The 23637-nt window shown below is 37.0% G+C and overlaps 1 protein-coding gene across 1 annotated transcript in view; it reads right to left on the bottom strand.

Annotated features, from left to right (window-relative positions):
- Positions 1–5178: 5178 nt before the first annotated feature.
- The window catches only part of LOC114355827 (hemicentin-1), a gene marked incomplete at its 5' end in the record, with an annotated part of 59098 nt that continues 40639 nt past the window's right edge, over positions 5179–23637 (bottom strand). The window contains 9 exons of the mRNA XM_028308851.1: positions 5179–6316; positions 6408–6484; positions 6682–6753; positions 6837–7094; positions 8236–8397; positions 9971–10153; positions 14775–14909; positions 16311–16472; positions 21361–21520. Coding sequence (XP_028164652.1) covers positions 6002–6316; positions 6408–6484; positions 6682–6753; positions 6837–7094; positions 8236–8397; positions 9971–10153; positions 14775–14909; positions 16311–16472; positions 21361–21520 — 1524 coding nt within the window. The remainder of the gene's footprint in view (positions 6317–6407; positions 6485–6681; positions 6754–6836; positions 7095–8235; positions 8398–9970; positions 10154–14774; positions 14910–16310; positions 16473–21360; positions 21521–23637) is intronic.

The following is a 23637-nucleotide window of genomic DNA, read 5'->3' as shown; positions in this document are numbered from 1 at the left end:
AAATTTTAACTTTAGCTTTCATAGTCCGCGCGATTTCATTAAGAATTGGTATGTACCTTTGACAAATTTTCGAGGTTATTAAAGCCCACGATATCTAGTGAAAGTACAGTCGAGGAATGAAAAGGTTCGTCACCTTAGTGTCGGTTTTCGCTTGCACTAGGTGCTGTGAGAGTCAAACCTGCCAACATAACAGTGCAAGAAACAGTGCTGCTAACATTTAAATAAATATGACGTTTGCTAACGAATAAGGTTTTGCTTGTTTATTTTTCTATCCCATCAGTGCAATGCAATGATGACATTGACCAATTGACAATAGTTTTTTTTTATTTAAAAGAAATAATAATGGCAGGTTGAACCAACAAGAAGGTTTTAGTTTATCAATCATAATAATCTTCTTGACAAGAAAATCGTCAAACTTTGATCTGAATAATTTTGAACTTTACTGACGAACAGTTAAAGATTATTTTCTCTAACTCGAGATTATTCTGCAACATAGTTTCAAAAGGTAATAATGTGCTCGTGATTCGTTGAAGGAATCAATTTGAAAACTGACGGACCTTTTCATTCCGTGACTGTACATACTAAAAAGTACCTAGGTACCTCGTTGTAAAATTGTACCTTTTAGTACTAGAAAAATTATGCCATCTTATCGTGCTGTAGTAGCACCACTAGCACCAATCAACTCCATAAATGTTTACCTACTTGCATTTTTGTTGCAAAATAAGTAATTGCCCAATACAACAACAAAACATGCTACATTGCTTACCCATGATGTCGTCACTCCGTAACGTATATTTTCTAAGCTTTTTATTTAAAATACATAATAAAGGTATTACAAAATGAAAAAGGCTCATGGTACTAGCAAAGACCTGTTCTTAAATGTTATACCTACATTTTCATCAGTAAGTATTTTAAATCTTTTACTGCAAATTCGCTGAATTTACTTTCTCAGCTAATTGTCCCACACACACTTAGCATTAGCTTAGTCCAGCGACATAACGATGACGAAGCGAAGAAAACGTTCGAGTCAAACGCGCTCTAGAGCCGTCTTAGACCTAACGACCGAGGTAATAACGCTGAATTGCTTCTAGTGGACCATAACCTTACTTTGAATTAAAAGTTGAGCTTACTTTCATTATCCTTTTAAACCTTTTTCATTAAAGCCCAAGAAGTCTTCATCGTGCTGAGTTCAACAAACAAGTAGAAGTGGAACATTATTAGTCAATAGAACTGCGAAAGGTATTCTTAGCTCCTAATGAGTTTGTTTTTAAGTTTTTTAGTGCTGTACTTACTTTGAAAGAGAATATCCACAGAATTATGTAGTTGAATGTAGGTATTTACATAGATGCCTACGGAATAGACACCAAACATGAATAGAAAACTACTTAATTCCATTTTGAAACTCGCAACGCAACTAGTAGGTACAACTATTTGAACAAATATTTGTATCTGGCTTTTATTCAGTTTCAAAAAATGTAGTTATTTTTCAAGTTGTCTATGCACGTATTCCATCAGTCCTAAAGTCTCACCAAACAAAGCGAACCTATCGAAAGGAATCAACGAATCAACAGCAGATCCACTAGAAGTAGATAAGTATAGATTTCCCAGTACAGTTGTTGTTCAGACGCTTTTACGTAGATTCGCTTGGAGCTGGGGGACTACTCTTCGAGACATTTTTAGTATTTTCTACGCTGTCTCTTTCGTACATACCTATCTGATTTTATGGGTGAGAGGAACAGATAGAGTAGAATATTTGGAAGTGGAATACCGGAGTGGATCCACAGTAATTGCATTACGAGTGATGTCGCGTCGAGTCACAATGCATCAGACTTATTAAGTCTCTTGTGTAAATATTTATTTTGCAGGTTTAAGACTGGATTCTAGGGATTTAAGTTGTCATTTTTTGCTGGATTTACGAGGTAGAATTAACTTAGTGAGTTAGCTTTGGTACTCTTTTGGGAATTACTTAGGTTTGATGTCTTTAAGAGAAAAGAAGTAACTGTAATGTGTAATGTAATGGTAGGTGATAAAGTGTAGGTATACTCAAAGAGACCAGTTCAAAATTTCTGTAGAAGACAACCATTAATTACATTGTAGATTGGACAAATTACTCTATCAAATTTATATCCTAAAATATAAAATAAAAATAGAGTAAAACGTTTGATGGAAAGTTGATTATACGTTTCAAAGTCGGCCCGGTTGGACGTTAATTAAATTTCACAAACGTGACGCTGGATGTATTAAAATACATCGTTTTCACCACTATTTTGACTGACGCTATCAAAACTGTAAATTACAGTATAGTTGAACCTAAATGCATTGGAAGAAAAGTGAAACTATCACTTTGTCTATCATGAAAAAGGAAGCATGAAGAAGAAAGATTGAGCCTGGGGGAGTTTCAACGTTGACTGGCCTTCTAGGTCAAAAAAAGGTCAGAAGTTTTGGGGCTTACTTGGTCAACGCTGCCGGTCGCCGCTCACTTGCAGTCCTGGGTTTTGATTGCGCGGCCGGGGCTTACATCCAATAGTTACAATCTTGCTGCACTCACAACACACAATTCACAGCATATTTCTTAAACACAGTGTGTACGAACACTGTTATTGCGGTTTTACACTCGCACGCGCGCGCCATTGCGAGTTTGACTGGTTTCGCAACCAGCAGAGCCCTCTCGTGGCGTGACAGCGTACCATTTTAGTTGCCAGTATTAAATAAATGGTTTCAATATAAATATAAGGCAAGAAAATTAGTAAATGTAAAATATATGTAATTTTACGAGTTAAGGAATTTTATTCTTTAAAATAGGTTGGTAGCTGAATATTAAATATTACCTATTGAGATTTCCAAGTAACATTTTTTAAAATAAAACCTCTAAGGCCATCAATAACGTCTCGTTACACAAAATAAAATAACAATGCATGGAATGAATTCATTTGCAATTCTAACTGGATACTTATTTTACGTTTCCAGGGAAAATCACATTACGTTTGCGCTCAGCTTAAATTCTATGCCTATTTCAAAAATGGCCGTTATTTATAAGTAACGTTGCATTTCATAAATAAATTCTGCAAAGAGTATTACGAGCTAGTGTTATTTTAAGCCATACCTAGACAGGTGCCCTTATACAGGGTGAAAGGAATGGCAGATTTTGTAAAGTTCTTATTCGTTCTCTTTAATATTTAGGTTTCCGTAAAGGATAGGATGGGAGAAATAAATAGTCTTTTGTTTATTTAAAAATAATTATTAAACAAGTACTTACCGTATAGTGAGTAATAAGTAGTATAATCTAAGGATATCCTACTTAAGCAGGGCCAAAAATACGTTGGATTGGGAATACTTTAATAGATCTTTTTCCCTAATTCCATGTGGGTAACTTTATTTCCCAGAAACGATACAAAATGTTTAATAGTTTTCGTACTGAATGTGTAGACGGAACACCCTGTATGCCCCATGCGGCGCCTTTATACGTAATCCTGTATACAACACTCACCTTCTTGTCACAATGAAAAAAGGATGAACAGTAGAACTAGTAACAATAAAATATTTTCATGATCCGTTAGGTACTCTACAAAGTATTTAGGTAGGTAATTCGTCATACATGTCATAGGCATAATTATTACTTTTCTTTTACCGTGCGGGTTTTAACACTGAAGTAACAACAATGGACTTAGTAGTTTAATGCAGATTATTTTAATGTAAAGGCTTTTCTATAAAATTGTAGTCATTAAAAAGATGATACAATAGTACTCTGTTGTGTATGCCATGGTGATGCAATTTTCTACATTGTGATGTAGAAAATACATCAGAATGCAAACATACTTAGAAGTCATGCATTTTCCTACACAATGGGCTTACTGACTGATATTTTAAGTAGGATCCTCGCGATGTATGAAAGCCGACGAAAAGAAAAAAGACTGAGCCGCCTTATGACTTACCTGCAAGTACTAGGACTCGGTTCTATTCAATTTGTTATTTAGAAAACATTAGCAAACCTTCCATTGCTTAAACGTAATTACTGCATTATAAGAGTTTTGTGCCTTGAAAGGAAGCACAGAACCCGTATTCCTACTAAAATAAAGAGAGAAAAATAAAATTGTTAAGTACAGATACTTCCTAATTCCTTCAAAACTATCAAAGTGAAGCCTTACTTTAGTGGCAAGTAAACAAACCACCCTAGACCAAAAGCTAGCACCCAAAGATTCGTTCGTGACTTATAAAGTCCAGGTGCGCTCCCGAGAGAAGGTAACAGCCATTCGGTGCCAATTTTACGGCCTATGGGTGGTCATAATGATAGTGGTGGTATCTATTCAATTAACGCTGCAGAGACGATGGGATCATGTGCAATGCACGGCGATTTTACTATTACTTCCATAAAATACTAGACGATAGCACTGAATTTGTAAGGTTTCGTGCCTCAAAAGGAAAGAGAATTAAAAAAAGTGGAAAAAGAAACAAAAATTGTATGTAGGTAGGTATCTTCGAAATTACTAAAATAAACCCTTCAGTGGGAAGTAAACAACCACGGTTGTTTGCTTTGTGGGTTGTACCAAAACCCAGCTTCCAAAGATTCGTTCGTGACCTATAAAGCCCAGGTGCGCCCCGGGAGAAGGTAACAGCTATTCGGTGCCAATTTTACGGCCTATGGGTGGTCATTTGAAGCGTACTGGTAAATGAGGTTTGTCCATCAATTCACCCCGCAAAACCCAGTCTCTGATAAAATATTCCTTTAGCTTCAGGCAATCTTTATCAGCATAAAGGTTTTATGTCTTAGGTTGGATAACTTTGGCCTATATTTGGGATCGTGTAAAACAAGTTTTGGGCAGCGTGAAAATATTTTCTGATTGTCTAGACTGGCCTTTGTACTGAATGTTGAAGATTTGTTTGTTCCTTTAATTCACTTGTTATTTTGTTTTAACTTATTTCCTTGTATCTTCTCGTATTTTTAACCGACGTCAACAAAAGACGGAGGTTCTCAATTCGGTTGGTTTTTGTCTTTTACAATCTCTACTAAGTTAAGAAATGAAAATGAAACGATCACGTGTTAAAAATCATTATTTTTTATTTTATTAATATAAAATTACCGTATCAGATCGTTAGGACAACGGAGAATTATTGACATCTACAACAGTTCGGTCGAATGTTTCCATACTAACCCATACTTTCATTAAACTCTATAATATAGAATTAACACAAAATGGAAACATTTACAGTTTTAAATATAAAATGGCACTACCTATAGACACACAATTTTAGAAACAATATTTTATTTTTACATCACCAGTCATAAAAGTTCACGAGTAAACGTTTAAGCCGACGCCATAATATATCAATGTGTGTTTCTAAAATTGTCTCCTATACATTTATAGTAATGAGTATTTACATGACCTATACATTCTTCCACATAAACAAAGACAACAAAAGCCTTACACTACCATCTTACGACCAACTATACATCTTTGGTTATAGATCTATTTATATGTACAGTTACACAACCGATTTTTTTTAAAAACAAATAGGAATTTCTACAAAGCTTCGCATACAATTTACAAAGTACATTTACAATTTACTATTGAGACAAGAGGGTCACTCTAGCAGTTTTGGTTAGCTGAAATAATAATTTATTTATGAGACTGGACACTCTTTGAAAAAATACGATTCCCTATAAAATATTTACAGTCTTTTGAGCAAAGATTAGACCGACAAATCAAGATTCGTAGATTGAATAATAATAATTACTAAAATTATTCTATCACGGTTACTAATGTCATACACAAAGGCGGGAAATACAATCCAAGATACACAACATTAATATTATGTTGTATTTTATAAAGAATTTATCTCATTAATCATTATTAAGCAGTAATTGTTCTTAAGTCCATACTCCTATAACTGTGGACCTCTTTTTTGTAAAATTGTTTAAAAAATTCGCTAGGCGCATACAAAAATGTACATCGGAACATCTTTTTAGTTATCCTGTTGCAAAGGAATTGGGTGAGTGTAATTTTCACACACAACTTTCAGGTCCTGGTAAATTTTCTGCAAGAACATGCTCTCTTCTTCTAGCATTACCTTTACCCTTAGTTCTGTGTAGCGTAGAAGTTGCAATACTCCCAGAACTTAACGTGGGTCCACTTAGAGTTAGGTTCTGACTTCCAAAAGTCCCTACATTTCCATTGGGACAGACAAAATTGGGACTCCCTAATGTGGGGCTGTTGCTCATAGCGTAGTTAGGCCTAAAATTATTTCCTAGGGTGTTCATATTCTGATTTAGAACGTCTTCTTGCCTACTGCTTGGCTCTATGTCACTGCCTGGTGTGAGCTGTTGATGGAAAAAAGGAGTTCATTTGTAAAAATATTTTACTGAAAACTATCGGTGAATCTAAGAACCAGTTATAAGTTGTAATACACACCTGTTGAGGCCGTCCAGTAGAGTCAAGTAGAGCTAAATCTTCTGCTGAAAATACTGCTCCAGTTTTAGTCCAGTCTCCTGGAAAGAAGATGCTACTTTAAAGTCGTTGTAGATCCTTAGAGAGAAAGCTCCGAAAATAATGAACGGATATTTTTCTGGCAGCTACAAGAACCTCTATAAACGACTTACATAGAAAATATAAAAATAGTAAAATATCGATGAGTGAACCGATGAGATTCATGGGCTACCGTAAAAGAGATGGTAGGATCACTCACCTCTTACTTCTTTTATACTAGGCCACTCTTCAGCTTCCACCGACAATGGCTGTACCGTTTGATTGTCAGCATCTAGACAAATAAAGAAAAATTTATTGATGAACACAAATAAAATGGCAAATAATAAAACATGTCCTATGGTTTCAAGAACTTACCTGGTGCATTCAGTATATCAGGCTGAGGATCCGGCGTTTTCAAATCGGGCGAGGGTTTGATGGTGTAGGCCACTACGTATCTTCTCCCCCCATCGCTCAGCTCCAGCATATCCCCTGGGGGGTGCTTATGTGGCGGCTGGGAGCGTCGTCTTCTTGCACAAAGTGCTGCTAAGGCAATGCCCCCTGCTGCAAGAACTGCCCCAAGAATCGCTGCTACGACCACACCCAGGGTGATGCCACCAATGGCACCTTTGCCGTCTGTTGGGACAAAAAATCATGGAGTAAATGTAATGTCATGGTCTTTTCTTCATCATTTTGAGGTTTGAAATTAGAAATTAGAAAATGTCATCATGAGAAGGACTCTTAGTCCATGTCAATCCTTCCCATGTTGTGTGTTCTTGGGGAGGCTTGAGCGTTATTTTACCAGAAAATGTCCTTTGATCAAAATTTTGTCCAATATTATTAATTAAGATCGCTATTTAGACAATTTACGTCGAAATACGTAAAAGAGAATTTCAATCAATTTGCGAGAGATAACATTTTTATAATATTATAGCAGCTGGCCACTAACTTTTTAATGTATGCTTTTAGTACCAAAAGCTGCCTAGATCTGGCTGTGCAGTATTTCAATTACGAATTCCAATAAAATTGTTTTTATAATACGATCGATTTTGAGATGAAAAGACCTACAAAGAATTTGTGAGTATGAGATTAAAGAAACAGAATATTTCATAAATTACGTAAGGTATTTTGCTAAGTCACTAATTTGACTTCAATTAGAGAAGATCCGAACGCTTCTTTCATTATGGGAATCGGTATAACAGTTTGAAAGATGTTTCAACGTTATTTATTAATCATTTATATTGCTCAGCTTATTTACAATGGAAGTGGATGCGGTAGGTTTTATTGTTTTTAAATTATTGCATTGATAATATGATGCTGAAAATGTAAAGCTTCAAATGAGTCTAGTCAGTTTAGCCTTTTATGAAACAAACAAGAGCACTTCGTTTGGCGAAACTATGTGGTGGTCTTATACAAAACTAATTTAAAAGATGAATTCTTATTCATAAATTTATTTTTGAGTATAAAGCAAAAGCATTAAGGATCATAATAATATGATTAATAGCAATACTTAAAAAGGGTGTTTCAATTTTATGGATTGAGCTTACTGTATTGAATTGTACAATGATTCTGGAAGAGAGTCGAGTCACCGTTACTGTTTGAAAATAGGGATTGATGGTTTCATACTTACAGCATTTTTGTAAATAATGAGTGATGATAGATTAATAAATATTAAAGACGATAATTTTTAGGAAAAAGAAATGCTTGAACAAGGAACTGGTTTTTTTCCTCGCTGATAATGCAACATTCGATGAAAACAAATTGTTATTATTCTTACCTGTTCTTCTAGCAGCATCATTGAAAGCAATATTCTCGAGCAGTGTCTTCTCAGATTCTCCTTTAAGATTCCTGGCGTAGATGAGCAGGTTGAAAGTGGTACTGTCTCCGTCTCCCACCGATGACAGTTGAGCCAGATCCAGTTTGAAGGTGGCTACGCCATCTAGGAGAGGGATATTGGAATTAATAACAGCGAGACAATATTGTCGAAAGAACTGGTCTTGTGAATCTTATGCCCGTTTTCACCATAAATCCCTAATTTTTAAGTGACCCCTGTGATAACAAAATTCCTGTTATGTGTTACAATAGGGGTCACTTAAAAATTAGGGAGCGATGTCGAAATCGCATTATTCTAATAAAATAAGAAAGTGTTTGTACATTGACTAGCAAATACAGTCTGTAATTGCAAAGGCTGAGATCATAAAAATAATAATAATAATAATAGTAATTTATTCATCAAAATAAGAACATTATAAGAACTTATTATGCTAGAGTTTACATATATTTCAATAGTCTTTTGTAGCCTGAACTAGGTTAAAAACCTGTGTTTCAGGCGAAAAAAGATCACACGTAAAATAGTAATTAAGTAATAATTAAATAAATTAACAAATAAAAAAACAAACAATTAATAATCTTTAAAACAATTTTAACAATATTCACTAACTGACACAGAACAGAAATCACCAATCAGCTCAATTTATAACTGGTAGTAGTACATGTTACCAAAATTAAATTTGTAAGCTCTCAAAACTTCGTAACTTCGTTTAGTAACGTTATCAAGACTTATGGCGAAGTCTAGAACTTATTGGACAACTTTATTAATAATACTTGTAAAGCCGTTCATCAAAAAGCCGTATCCTTAAAAGCTGCTAAGTGAAAATCTGGGAAAAACATTTTTTAACATAAAGTGGACTAGTCACTATCACTAATAATGACATAACATTCAATAAGTGACATTAGTATTGACAGTATGGTAGTTGGAATGAAGAATTGACGGTTATAGGGCAACAAGTTTATTTTTGTGGGGACACAGCCTGGGTTACACCAACTTACTTTATCTTTAACAAACTTCAAAAGTCTGTCAAACCCCATACAAAAAAAAACCGGTTATAGTTAATAATTGCGGTTAAATTTAAGGTGGTGCAAATGAGGCTGAGAATGTTATTACCGAAGGAATTAATGGCAGATTTAGCTTAACAGTGTCATTGACATTGAATTGACCATTGAATCACGTCTTCCCAGTGATGGGATCCAGCGCCTCCAGTATGAACATCTGTGGAAGACCACCGTCATACGCAGCGCCTCCAGTATGAACGTCTGCGGAAGACCACTGCCATACGCAGCGCCTCCAGTATGAACGTCTGCGGAAGACCACTGTCATACGCAGCGCCTCCAGTATGAACGGCTGCGGAAGACCACCGTCATACACAGCGCACGCGCTGCTAGCTGGAGCCCTCTATGCTGATGTTTCCCGCTTGAAGAGAGCAGTTCCGGGGAGTTGTTGGCCTGGCTGTGTGACAAAGACGTTCTGGAGCTAACTTACCCGTATCATTGACACTCCCATTGAAGCGCGTCTTCCCAGTGATGGGATCCAGTGCCTCTAGTATGAACGTTTGCGGAAGATCGCCATCATAGCCAGCCAGCGCCCTATATACTGTTCTTTCCCGCTTGGAGGGAGCAGTTCCGGGGAGCTGTTGGCCTGGCTGTATAACAAAAACGTTCTGGTGCTAACTTACCCGTATCATTGACACTCCCATTGAAGCGCGTCTTCCCAGTGATGGGGTCCAGTGCCTCCAGTATGAACGTCTGCGGAAGACCGCCGTCGTAGCCAGCCACGCAGCGCACGCGCAGCCAACCAGCGCCCTCTATGCTGTTGTTGCCCGCTTGGAGGGAGCAGTTCCGGGGAGCTGTGGGCCTGGCTGTATGACAAAGATGTACAGGTGTTAGATGTTTAATTAAGATAGTTAAGTTTTGCTACGTATAACCGTGTTTCGGACCACTTCAACTCTTCACTTGGACGACGTAAAAGACGACAAAATATGCGAACATCAGCTCGGATTTTTGGCCCCTGTAGGGAGTGTAAATTAGAGAAGGTTGTGCTGCTGCAGTAAAGAGTTAATGAACTAAAATTATGATTCTCAGAAATTATTGAAGCAAAATTAAAGCAAGATTTATGTCCAAAAGAGCGACAAAGAAAAATTAAAATATTAATATCAGCTATCCAGCTATCTGTGAGCATCGAGAGAAGAGATGTTCTGACCTATAACTTTACGATACCCAAAATGAATAAGATCTTTTGCACTGAAAACATTTATCATCTTGTCCTTGGTAGTGTCCTTAGGTGCACCAAATAAGAACTAATTTGAATTTACACGCGAATTCCACTATTTTGATTTTACGCTTGAGCTCACTTGATAAGCCGTCTAGTCTCCTGTCCAGACTGAGAGATCGTTACTTATATAAATTAAAAAGTAAACCGTTTTGAGAAATAAACATCTTAGACATCAGAGTAAGAGTAAAAGTGAGAAAGAAAATTTGTGATTTTATAGCATTTAAAAAGGCATTAAGTACCTACCTGCTAGGAAAAGGCTTATAGTCGTGAATAAATCTGATATCAAAATATTCGTGATCATATTCCTATTGAATACGATATAATATAATAATATAATTTTATTAATATAATTAATTATTATATCTATACTAATATTATAAAGCTGAAGAGTTTGTTTGTTTGTTTGTTTGGTTGAACGCGCTAATCTCAGGAACTACTGGACCGATTTGAAAAATTATTTTTGTGTTGGATAGCCCGTTAGTTCCTGAAGGCTTTAGGCTATACAATCATCACGCTAAGACCAATAGGAGCGGAGCACCAATGAAGAATGTTTCAAATCAGTGATTTTTTTCCTTTTGAGAGCTGACGCTGCGTTTAAAGTTTCGCAAAAATCATGTATGACAGGATTGTTCCCCTTTAAAAGTTCTAAAAAAAAGTCCGCGATAGTATTTGTCTATCTTTTAAGGTTGGCTCATAGTAACCCTTTTTATGCAAAAAGAAATCTGTTTTATATTAATGCATTATTTGCGGAGGTTTTTTCATAAACATGATATTAATCCTTATCCAAATAAATAAGTTATTCATCACAAGTATTTAATTTTAAACATACTTGGCCTTTACACCATTCGATTTCAATAAATATCTTAGGAGATATCGCAGTTTTAAAATATCATCGCAGCAAAATAATGATCAAGTACTGCGCGCGCCACTGATGGATCAATGCACGCACAGCCTAAATCGCTGATCGTAGAGACCTGAAACTTGAACGGTGTGTTCTTTGTAAGACGTAAGTATCTGATAAGAAAGGATTTTCCAAAATTCTACCCCTAAGGAGGTAAAAAGGGGTGGCAAAGTTTGTATGGGATAACGGGATTCCTTCGTTCAATCTACTTCAAATTTCGCATAAGCATTCTATAACAGAATTAATGGAAGATGTGTTTCGTATTTTAGTGAAATGCGGGGTGCATTTCACTAAAATACGAAACACTAACTATGTTAAAAAGGGGTAGAAAGTTATTTTAGTGGTGATTTGCTTCAAAGTTGATATTAATTACCTACTCATTAGTGCATTTTTTTTACAATCATGTCATGTTACAGACTATCATACTCTAGGGGCCTCCACTTAACCTCGGAGTGGGTGCCCGTTGCGTGCGCTCGCCTAACAATGCATAGTAATGCATGACGGTCATGCCGCGGGCACCTGCTAGCGCTGTATATTATACAAAAACTCATTTTCGCGCGAGAGTTTTGGTGGAGGCCCTTGAGGTCGTGGGAGTAGTCTTGAGGAAAAGCTCCTTCTCCCACGGCCAGTGGCATGCTAGAAGCTTGGTGATTCTAGCACCCGTAGGAAAATAAAAAAAAGTTTACCAATAATACTGCGGTAGGTGTAGTTTTCGATTTCGTAGTAAAAAGATAATACCACCGAGTAACTTTCACCGGATCAAAGGCCGAGCTGCATATTCATAAAATATAAGAAAAAAATATTTTCATGTTTATTTAACCTTTAAGATTTTTATATTTTATAAGTATTCAAACATTTAGATAATAACGTTAAAAACATTTAAAAATCGTATGAGAACGTTTTCGACTTCTCCGCGGACGAAGTCGCGGGCAAAAGCTATTTGTAAAATAATTAGACTAAATTATTAAAAGTGCCTACCCAAAGTCATTATTCCACGCGGACGAAGTCGCGGGCACAGCTAGTAATATAATATAATAATGAATAATATTACGATCATATTATTCGTGACGAATATTGTGCGACATTGTAACAAAATGATGAGAAGTGTCCCATTATATTCATGAATGTCTTTCGAAGCCTGAAAGATTTTCTAGGATCTTCATTTGAAATCGGTAGGCAATTCTCCACATTATGTCACTTTTACAATACATAGAAAGGTTCCGCACTACGTCCGATTTGAATCCGTGAAAATGCGGTCCGACGTTGTAAAACTGTTTACTATGCTAGTTTAGGCTCTAGATCCGATTTCTTTAGTAATTTTCTTGATTAGACGTAGTTAGACGGATCCGGATCGGACGTAGTGCGAAACCGCCCTAATGCGGTAAAAATGCTTATTATGCATGTGTCGAGCGTTACGCACATTTAATCTATGTAAATCCGGGTGCGTGAGGGAATTAGAATTATGTGTACCAAATTTCCTAATTTAAGCTGAAACATGGGGTATACCGGTTAGAGGGGAGTATACCAGCTACGTTATAACACACTGCGGCGATATTAAGCGGCGGTCGGGGCGTATTTCGTTGCACCTCGGTATAGCAAGCTCATATTTCCACTTGCAGCCAGCGTCAAGGAGATAAAGCGACAGAAATGACGGCAACGAAGATCCGTTTCGGGAAATAGTGGAGATGAACGTTTAGAAGTGACGTTCCAGATCTAGTGTTGAGTTGAACTCTCTGAAATTGAACTAAAACTGTAACTGTTAGGGTTGTGCTGCGTGTGACTGAATCATGTCAGGCATCATGGTCTGAGTTGTTACGACAGAAAAAATAGGCCATAATGTAAGATTTAAAATAATAATTATTTCCTAAAGTTCACTCACTCGCTCAACGCCGCGACAGCTTTTCAATTGCTTAGTGATTATTTTATTAACATTTACAGACCAATTTAAAATGAAAACCTTACGACAGACGTTACATTAATTGTACTTTATCAACAGGTTTTACAGTAATACAGTATTGAACATTATTTGCTCATCTAGACAATATACATCCAGGCGGCAAAGTTATGAGATTTGGCTTGTGCGACAGAAGCCGCATACTGAAATTATAAAACGTGCGCAATTCTGCTCCGTTGTTGATTCAAATGTACCAACTTTAGTATATGATTCACGTCCGAATGAAGCTCTGTTCACACTGTCGACCGCGAATACTTGATTGTCTTGGAAGTGGAGTTACTGCCCTATTTCGTACCGAATATTGTGACATTATTATCAGATTTCTCACTAACGCTCTAACTTAGATGTGCCATAATCATAATCGTAATTCCACGAAATCATCTGTTAGTAAGTGACAATCATTTATTGTCACTTACTAACTTACCTACATATTCTGGCCCAAATAAGCACTAGCCTGATTTTAGTGCCTATGTAAGGGACTTATTATTCGTTACGAAATTGTCTCTTATCTTTGGGCACACTGTTTATCAATAATTCTCAGAGTACATTTTTGATTTGCTTGAGCGGTAAATTGAATAAGGTGTGTGCAATGTGCATTTTGGGACACTGCCTACGAATGTAGACGCACCCTAAGATGCATGTGTGTATGAGTGCTTCTATTGGCTCGTTCGCGAGTTGAAAAGCTATTCGAACTTAGAATTTCTAGGCCATTGTTGTATTGAATGCGGAATGGAATCGCGGAATTTCGCATCTCGATAATGGATAGAATATAATGGATGTCATCCGTTTTTTTGTGTAGGCAGGGAAGGGTTGAAATGTAGAACTAATTGGGTCACCCGTGCTGCGGATTAATAACTGTAATATCCAAGGTCTTGCGACTTTTTAAAGCTTAGGGTTATCTCGAACGTAAATTCACGGAAAAAACCAAACTCTCTAGAGATAAACTTTTATCCATTTAGATGTCAAAGCTCTTTGGCTCAGTAAATTAAGATATTAAGCTTAAAGGAATATCAAAAAGAAAGTAAATAGGCTCGTATTGCTTTAAAAACTAAGTTTGTTTTAATGTTTCACAAAAATGATAAGATAATGTTATTTTCAAACTGTAAGTCGCCTTAGCAACTCGTCGTCTTAGCGACTATTTAGGTTCTGAGAAAGGAACCTACCCAAAAAGTCGAGACATAAAAAAATATTTTAATCAGATGAGATGATAATTTGATAACAAATGAGCACTAGTAACAGGAAGGTGTCGGTGAATTTAAAATCTGTAAATCATTGGGGGAGACCTGTGTTCAGAAATGGACGTCTTATGGCTGAAATGACAATGATGATGATGCTTTTAGTTTAAAGTCTCACCTGCTGGAACGATCTGGAAGACGCAAGGCTCCAGTTGTCGGCCCACCGAGTTGGTCCCTCGGCAGCTCAGAGTGCCGTAGTCTCGCTCGCTCTGCGGTTTGTAGCTCAACTCACTGGTGCTGCCGTTTGCGGTACCTGCCCAAAATTAGCACTCTAGTTAAATAAATATTCCCATCTCTCGTTCCCACCGCTGCAACTCCTGTGTAGCCAGGATCTACAGCTTGACCACCATAAAAAAACTCAACCAATGAAGGTCAAGTTTGTCCTCTACCGGTCCAAAGTTTGCACTCTATAGAAAGTTTAATGTGTACTCTCTACACTCTAGTTCGTACTATGTATTTTAAATACTGTAAACCCTTGAAAAGGAGGCTGACAATAGTGACTGAGTTTCTTGCGCTGCTTCTTCTCAGCACTAGCAGTGGTAGGGTTAATACTGGGACGTTTGAAAGCGCTTTTTAAAAGCCTATTTGCAAAAATAAATGAGTTTTTTAATATTATTTAATATTATTACCAGCTGAACCAGCGAACTCTGTTCCGCCTTAAAGACAGTAAATAAGCAAATTTTGACCGTTTAGACCTACCCTGGACTACAACAAACATTTTAAAATCAAAATCAGCTCAATCGGCCCAGCCGTTCTCGAGTTTTACTCAGACTAACGAACAGCAATTCATTTTTATTTATATAGATAGATAGATAAAGATAACATTTTTGACAGCTCGTCGTGGTTGAAGAGTCGGTTGTCGCGACTGAGTTCGTTTATCAGGCGGGACAAAAGTAGTATGAAATCACTTTGTACCTACTACCAATATCATTGAAACTGAAGCTCAACTCCACTTGATTGTATGAAATGAACATGATGATTCCGTATTTGATCCAACAGAACTCTTGACTCGCTAATGGAAACATATAGCTCACCGGGCTATATTGATTCGATGAATAAACTTATAGATACTCACTGCAAGAAAGTTTGTAGTTTCAACAGACAAACGTTTAGGTATGCAAATAGCACGTATTGGAAGTTTATACACATTTTGAGATATAAGTCACTCAGAAGCAAGTTTTCACATTAATTGTCTGACCTGTGCCCTTTTTCACACGACACAACAGCTATTTCGTTGCCAAAAAACTTGCAAAATACATTGAAATGGCTCGCTAACCCATTGATTTGCAAATCTAACCACCAATTTTTGGCACCAAGCCCAGCAGTTGATTTCTTTCCTCAATTACCTGGCCCACACGGGCCGTTTGCTAGTCTACTAATAAATACTTTGGGCCACACGAACGGCACCGTGGAAACTGGTATTTTGGTACAAAATTAGACATTATTCAGAAACGTTTGGGGTAATTACCATATATTTATTATTGGTAGTCCAATTTCGGCTGGGAAGTTGGATTTAACTGGCGTTTTGGGCGTGGGTCTATTTCTGACGTAAAACTTTAGCACTAGCCTAGTTAAGCGCACAATATTACACCAATTTTCTAGCTATTTTATTTTTGCTCATTAATAATGTTTACACATTGTATAAAAAGCTTACCAAACTTCGTAGGAGAGACGTCCAGGCTCTCCCCGCTATTATTGAACTGCCAGAAAAACGTCACATCTGGCGGGTTGGCTGTTACCGAGCAGCGCACGCGCAGCGCTTCTTCTATCTGTGCGCCAAGGACTTGAGGGGATATGTGGGCGCACACTGGGGCATCTGTTTGAAGGATTAAACTTAAATTAAAAATAAATTATTTATTTTTATTTCTATCCACAGTAAAAGAGGTTTACTAACATACACAATAGAGCATAAAATGACATAGACAATCGTATTGGCATCGTATTTTTTAGAGACAGGTGCCACTATAGTCTATCCAATAAAGCTTGATTAGAATGACAGCTGCCATCAAAAGTAACGACATAACTTTGTAGTAGCGATCAATGAGAGCTAAATATTGGCGGACAAGAAATAATTCACGTCTGACCACCTACAAACAATATTTTCGACGACAGTGCTTCCAATAAAAATGTTAACTTCGTGTAAATGCAGCGTTAAATTACACCAATAAGTAGTAATTCGAAATTATAAAAATCAAGCTAGAGTATTAACGACGTCTCTACAAGGTTATTTCGAGTTACACAAATGTTAGTGATGGGACATATCGACAAATGTCATATTAAATTAAAACTATTTTTTTAACATATTAAACAAATTTTTTTCTATCAAATTTTTTAACATATTTAAGTCAAGNGGCACAGCTATTCTTAAATAATCAAACATCGGAAATCAATCACCGGTAATTTTTTGGGTATTCATAGCACCGTTGCTCTAGAAGAGATGCCCACCGCCCTCTAGCGAGAGGAAAAAACCACTGAAGAACACTGATGATAATGACTACGACTTAGGTTGTACATCCTTGACATGAATTTTAAATTTTTCTGTCTTTAAATTTAAATTATAATTGTCATTTTTTATGAATAAAGATATGAAGAAAAATTGGGTGCATTTTTTTATATCATTTTTTCGAAAACTTATCGATACATCTATGTGAACCGTACGAAACATACCCAGCACTAGTCACATTCGTTTGACAGCTGTCATTCTAATCAAGCTATATTGGAGACTAAATAGGTCAGCTGTATCATATAAAAAAAAATCAGAGGTAGAAACAAATTAATAATAATAAATTACTTTGTGTGGGTGTGTAATCAGAGTGCAAGTAAGTGTGGATGTGTTTTAAAGAATCTTTTTAACAATAAAAGTCTGAGCTACGAGTAAGAAACCTAACTCCTAGTGACAAAAGCTTTTCAGCAGGAGACGGTTTAGCTCCGGAGATATACAACTTCGAGCGTTCTGCAGCATACTTTGAAACTGTCACAACCGAGAATTCGGAACTAGTCCTAAATACATAAACCAACAAAGTTTTAACAAGTTTAGTGAAGGCATCAATGTAGCCACCCATTTATTCTGGAGCAAGAACAAAATAGAACAAGAATCGTAAAAAATAAAGTTAGCTCCTTAATCGAATTCCTTCGAAGAGTAGTCGCTATTACATTGTAAAATATGATAATTTATTTTATAAAGCTCTGACTGAACGATATTACCTATTATCTAGAAGCCGTAATAAAGTTACCCCGACTTCTGAGTAGACAAATAACTCTCTTCAATTTCCATCATAAATTGCTCCTAAGATTCCCTTCATTTTGTACAATAAGCGCAAAGAGTATCGCCGACGGCTGGCCCCTTCGCTCGTAGGTATTTTAACCGTGTAATTAAGAAGAATAAACAACCTTATACTGGTTTACACAAATCTACTGAGTTGATTCTTCACGTCTCAGAGCTGAACAAAGCAAGAATGCAATAATTAACACAAAGAGACCCCGAATTCAGTTCGTTAAATCATAACAGAAGTTAGACGATTACGAATTTTATCGCCCAACTGTGTCGACAGGCGCAGTGGGGAGCAGTGATTCATTTAGGTTTGTACTTACAAAACTGCGCTCCAGCTGCCTTAGATTTTCATTAAACCCTCAAATATTTGCTCGCGTTAAGCACCCGTTCCTTGGAAGGATTACTGCGGCAGGAATATGAAAATATGTGGATTAATCTAACAGGGAGTAGATCGTGTACCGCGTGCGAACAACAACATTCTTTACCTTAGATTTGTTGGCGAGGGAGGGATCAATAAGGCAGGAACAGAGTGGCGCGAATGGTATAAAGTGAAACAAACGAGTAGAGGTAATAAATGGGGGAGCGACAAAGAGTACATTTGTCGAAGGTGGACGCTGCGTTCTATGGGAAATTAACTGTTCGAAAGGAATTTGACTATTCTATACATTTTTTTATTTGCTAAGCAGGATTGATAGTTAAACAATTTATTTATGAAGTAACCTAACATTATAACAAACAATCCTCCATATTTTAGAAGTCGTTTACACCAAAACATGCTTTATTCTTTTAAGCTACATGTTTTACCCCAGTTGCATGCAAATGCTGAGATATGCCGTCAAAAAAAATCCGGGTTGGGCCATCGCAGTCTGCCGGACCGTATCTCATTCAAATATTCAAGAAGTGCAGTTGGACGAAGATTTTTTCGTTGCATCCGACCAGATGACGGCGCAAAGTTCAGTCCGCTTGTTGAGATCTTCTACATCTAAAAATAGGAGTTGTGCTCTGTTTTACTGAAAATGCAACAAGACATTGTACCTGAAAAATTCTTCATTTTTATAGATTTGGTAAGCATTATTGAGCTGCTTTACTGATTATATTTCTGAAATTTTAGCTTTACTTATTACTTTAGTTCCTTTTATTCATAGAAAATTCTAGAAAGTACTTAAGAATTTCGCATGGGGTAATTCACAAAATCTTGTGACATAATATGTATGTCTATGTAGACATTCGTTTTCTAATCCGCGACCAGAGAAGATGCGATACTTTTCCGACACCCTTCCCGCAACCAGCCGTCTGCACAATGATTTATGTTCCCGTGACTCCGAAGAGTTGGCCAAATTCAATCGCTAATAGAAGGGTGTTGATGTATTGATCAACGTTGTTCCTCAATTAATCCCCCTGGATAATATAGTTTATGTTTCGCTTTTGATTGATGTGATCGCGTTCCGCTTTCGGGAACGGAGGAGTACTTGTCGAAAGTTTTATTGGGGAATCAAAACTACGTTCTTGGGCACTTTCCCACGCAGTTGCTAAAGGCATTAATATTATACAAACTATTACCTTTAGCTACATGTTCCTCAATTTCATTTATCTACAAAGCCGCCGTTACAAACTAGGTACTTCCAACAAAATTTAGAGTTATAGCTAATATCGTAAAATCGGGACTCATAAATTGTAATATCTACAGATCTTTTCCAGAGCTTTCGTGATTTATTGCTTATTTCATCAGGGAATGGAAGTGTTCGCTCAATACATTCACGCCTTACCCCGTTGACTGTAACAAATCTTTGTTAAGATCTCTTCAGGAATGATTGATACAGCAGTCAGAGAGGACGAAACGGCTTTTGAGTTGAATAGACGGAGGACGCGGAAGCGGTCGCGGAGTTGTTGTATTCCTCCATTCACTACAATTAGCGTGAGACATTACATGAAATATACATGTTAAAACACGCCACGATAGTCTCTTGTCACTACGAAGGAATATGGTTTACTATTAATATTGGCATAAGGCGAATAATTTCGATTCTGGTCTTGGATAGGAATAATTAGAGATAAATATCTGGAAGAAGCTTTTGTCGAGAAGTGGGTATAAAAGGTATATAAAAATATCAGATGCATTTATTGTTTGGGGACAAAGTGAAGCGATTAGTATTGATTCAAAATTGAATGGTTTACGTGAGTATATAAGCTAGAAATTATATTGTTAGGTTGATCATATGGTAGGTAATCATAAACATTAACAATGCTAGGTCAAAGTTTGAGTTGTCACTATACTATTGTGTCTCTTGTGACCCGTTTGAAGACTGTTAATGTAGGTCGACACTAGTATTTGATGCCTTATCTTGATGTCTGATGAAACTTAAGCAATAGCCTACCAAGACTCTCCGCGGAGATGAAATGAAATTTATTAGCGCTCTGATAATAGAGCACAAAAGACCCCCCAATTTGGATCGGAAAAGTAATCTTCGGTACAATTTACTTATTGAGGTGTTTTATTTTTATTCGTTGTTATTTAACTCTTGGAGGGAAGGGACGCCTTTTATTGAGTTCCCTCGTTTAAGAGATTATCTTGTTGCTTTTATTGGGGAAGAATTCAGAAGGAATGCGGTAATGATACCAATTACAATTGTGATTGAATTCCCTAAAACTGATCAGAAAGTTTCGGTACCGTCATTATACTCGTTAGTTAATTTAAGAATTGTTTTAAAAGTATCTCGTCTTACGGGAAGATTTGGAATATTTTAAGCCGACATAATTAGGAAAATGATTCTGCCTGTTCTTGCTCCACCTATTTGATACTTGAGTGGTAAATTTTATAAGTAATTAACTTAAAAGTAGATTATAACAGCCGTATAGCAACACTGGTTCAGTGGCTTATGAAATCTGGACCTATTTTGTAATGAACATTACTCCTGCAAACCTCCAGCTAAATCTATGCGTGTTTGGGAGTGGTTTCACCAGTTATAGTCCAGTGGTCGCAGGCCGAGTTAACGTCCTATCAAAATTCTTGAATCGGCAGTCTACCTTAACTGTTGGGCTATTGTCGCTTATTAGGCCCGGTTTCCAACAAGGCAGAGGAAAAGTCCGTCAAATTTTTCTATAGAATTTGACAGCGTCGGCGGCGCGGCGCGTTACGGAGTTGTGCGGAGCGGAGACTTTTATCTCTTATTCAACACACTTCTCTGCTCCGCTCCGCTTTGGTGGAAACCGGGCCCTACATTTCATCATCATCTTCATTTCAGCCACAGGACGTCCACTGCTGAACATAGACCTCCCCCAATGAATTCTGCATCGCACGGTTGGTAGCGGCCTGCATCCGGCGCCTTCCTGCTACCTTTATCAGGTCGCCGGTCCACCTTGTGGGTACCGGTACGTCGTCTCCACTCCAGAACCTTGCTGCCCCATCGGCCGTCACTAACAAAATAATACTTACATTGTATGCTCAAATGCGTGGTTTCACTGGCAGTCTCTCCAAGGGCGTTGGTGGCCCTGCAGGAATACTCTCCTCCGTGGTCTCTTGTCACCTTCTGTAGCACCAGGGACTTTGTACTGACGATGATGCCTGCCAACACGTTGTGGAGAACTGGCTTGTCCTGAACAAAAATAAAATAATTTAGATATTTATATCTTATACAAAGGCGGATTTTTACAAGCAATTTTATTAATGCCAAGTTAGTGACGATAAAGATTAATGGGAAACACGCTTACTTAGTAAATACTTATTTCCAATTCATCGGATAGGTATTAGAAATGTTAAAGATACACGGAATGATACCTAATTTATTTACAGCTCACATAAATCTTATTTTAGTTCAACCAAGTAGCTTTCTACGTGTCCGTAAATGTGATAAAAATTCAGGCGAACGAAGTCGGGTACAAAAGCTAGTGACTTATAAAAACGACTAAAAGCGGTAAAGTATGGGAAACGTTGCAGATGTTTGTAATTGAAAAGGCAATATATTTTTAAAAAGGATATTATTTTAGGTCCGTTTTCAAATGGAATACATTTTTACGACCTAAACGAGTAGTAAAAGGGCAAGTTGATAAATATTTAACAAGCTTGAAATGTAAATATTTCCTTTTCTCGAAATAAGTATTCGGATCGCAAATAAACGATTAAAGTGCCGAGAATATGTAAATATTATTTAATTTGTTAGGAAACGTTAGCATTTGAAAGGCGACAGGGAAAATGAGCGGAGCAAACCTAGATGAATATTACATGCTCTATGCTTACTTATATCTGGGGGCGTAGTGTGAGTTTACGTCAAACACATTTGATAAAATCGACATCGACTGCGTTAAATTAAATCTAGTGTTATAAGAAGTTTGACTCAGATGGGTGGTCTCCAGGATAATTGCGTTGTTGCTACAACAACAAGAGAAATTCATGACGAAATTGGAACTTAAATGAACGTTAGTTGTATGAAAGTCATCATACAGGGTAGTCGAATCCAACAAGCCATTACGACAATACTCAGGCTATGAGAATCGTAAGAGCAAACAATTATATGGTCGCACTCGCAATCCCTAGTGATACGCCTAGTACTCACTCACGGCACTGACATAGGTAGGTATCACGTAGTATAGGTAGACACTAACAATTAAATGCTTATTAAGTAATTACTCGTCGATACTTGTATTAATTTGGGTGTATTATTCAAGAAAAATCTGGTAACTTTCCCATTACTTTTGATTGCTTTTTCAATTAAGGTTTAATTAAATACGGAAAAACCTAGGGCTAAAAGCCCGGTGGATAGGTGTCGGCGGCTTTATTTCAAAATAATCATTCGAAGACTTTGTACTTTCTATGACTTGTGATGGTGACAACATGTCAACTGCCGACGACTCTACCATACGGCGGGTCAGCGGGTTTTGTGAGACTGCATTCATTTATTTGCTTGTCTGATAAGTTTTGGACAAAATAAATAAACTTTTCCAACAACCTAGAAATATGAATTTTATTTCAAAACTTCTGGGTTAATTATTCATCAGTCATTTATGCCTATTATCTTTACAAGCAAGTCACTCCATGATTGATTATGTAATTATCTATTTTAGTTCTCTCGTTTAAGCCTATTGATCGCGGTAGGTATGTTCGTGCGAGTACAACCCTGGATCAAGATTGTCGACACGAACCCGTGTTATTATTACTAAACACTTTACTCAACTGTTATTTTCGTTGGCTAATAATGTAATCGTACATTCGTTTGGTGTTAGCTCTGAGGTAATATTGTGACTCGTGATAAGTCCATTATGAGTTAACGAAAGAGATTGTTAGTTAAAAGGCAAAATTATTTAAGATTTCCTTAAATATTAGTAATAACTTCAAGAGTTAATTTACTTCTGAATCCATGCTTTACTTTTTAAACAGCTACAAGTAAAGACCAAAACACTATTGCAGCATTGTTGTACCTATAGCCAGTTCCTCTGTTGTTGAGGATTCCGAGTGAAGCGAGCTTCCACCTTTGGCTTGATCATCACTTTTCATTTGGTAAGATGCAGGCCAAGTGCTTCCTCGTTTATATACAATATAAAAAATATTAGACTAAGAGCTAGTGAACGCCAGACCTACGTTATTTTATAAAGGCTGAAAGTTTGTCAGCGCATGCTCCCAACATAGCTAAGAACCATGGCCAAACATGAAGTTTGGGTAATGGTGGCTTTGGCAGACAGACGGTACTAAAGGTGTGTAAAATACCAACTTAATTAC

This window comes from Ostrinia furnacalis, unplaced genomic scaffold (assembly GCF_004193835.3).
Source record: "Ostrinia furnacalis isolate ACB-3 unplaced genomic scaffold, ASM419383v2 OfSCF2566, whole genome shotgun sequence".
NCBI classification, from domain to species: Eukaryota; Metazoa; Arthropoda; class Insecta; order Lepidoptera; family Crambidae; genus Ostrinia; species Ostrinia furnacalis.
This window is presented reverse-complemented; position numbering and strand designations above follow the sequence as displayed.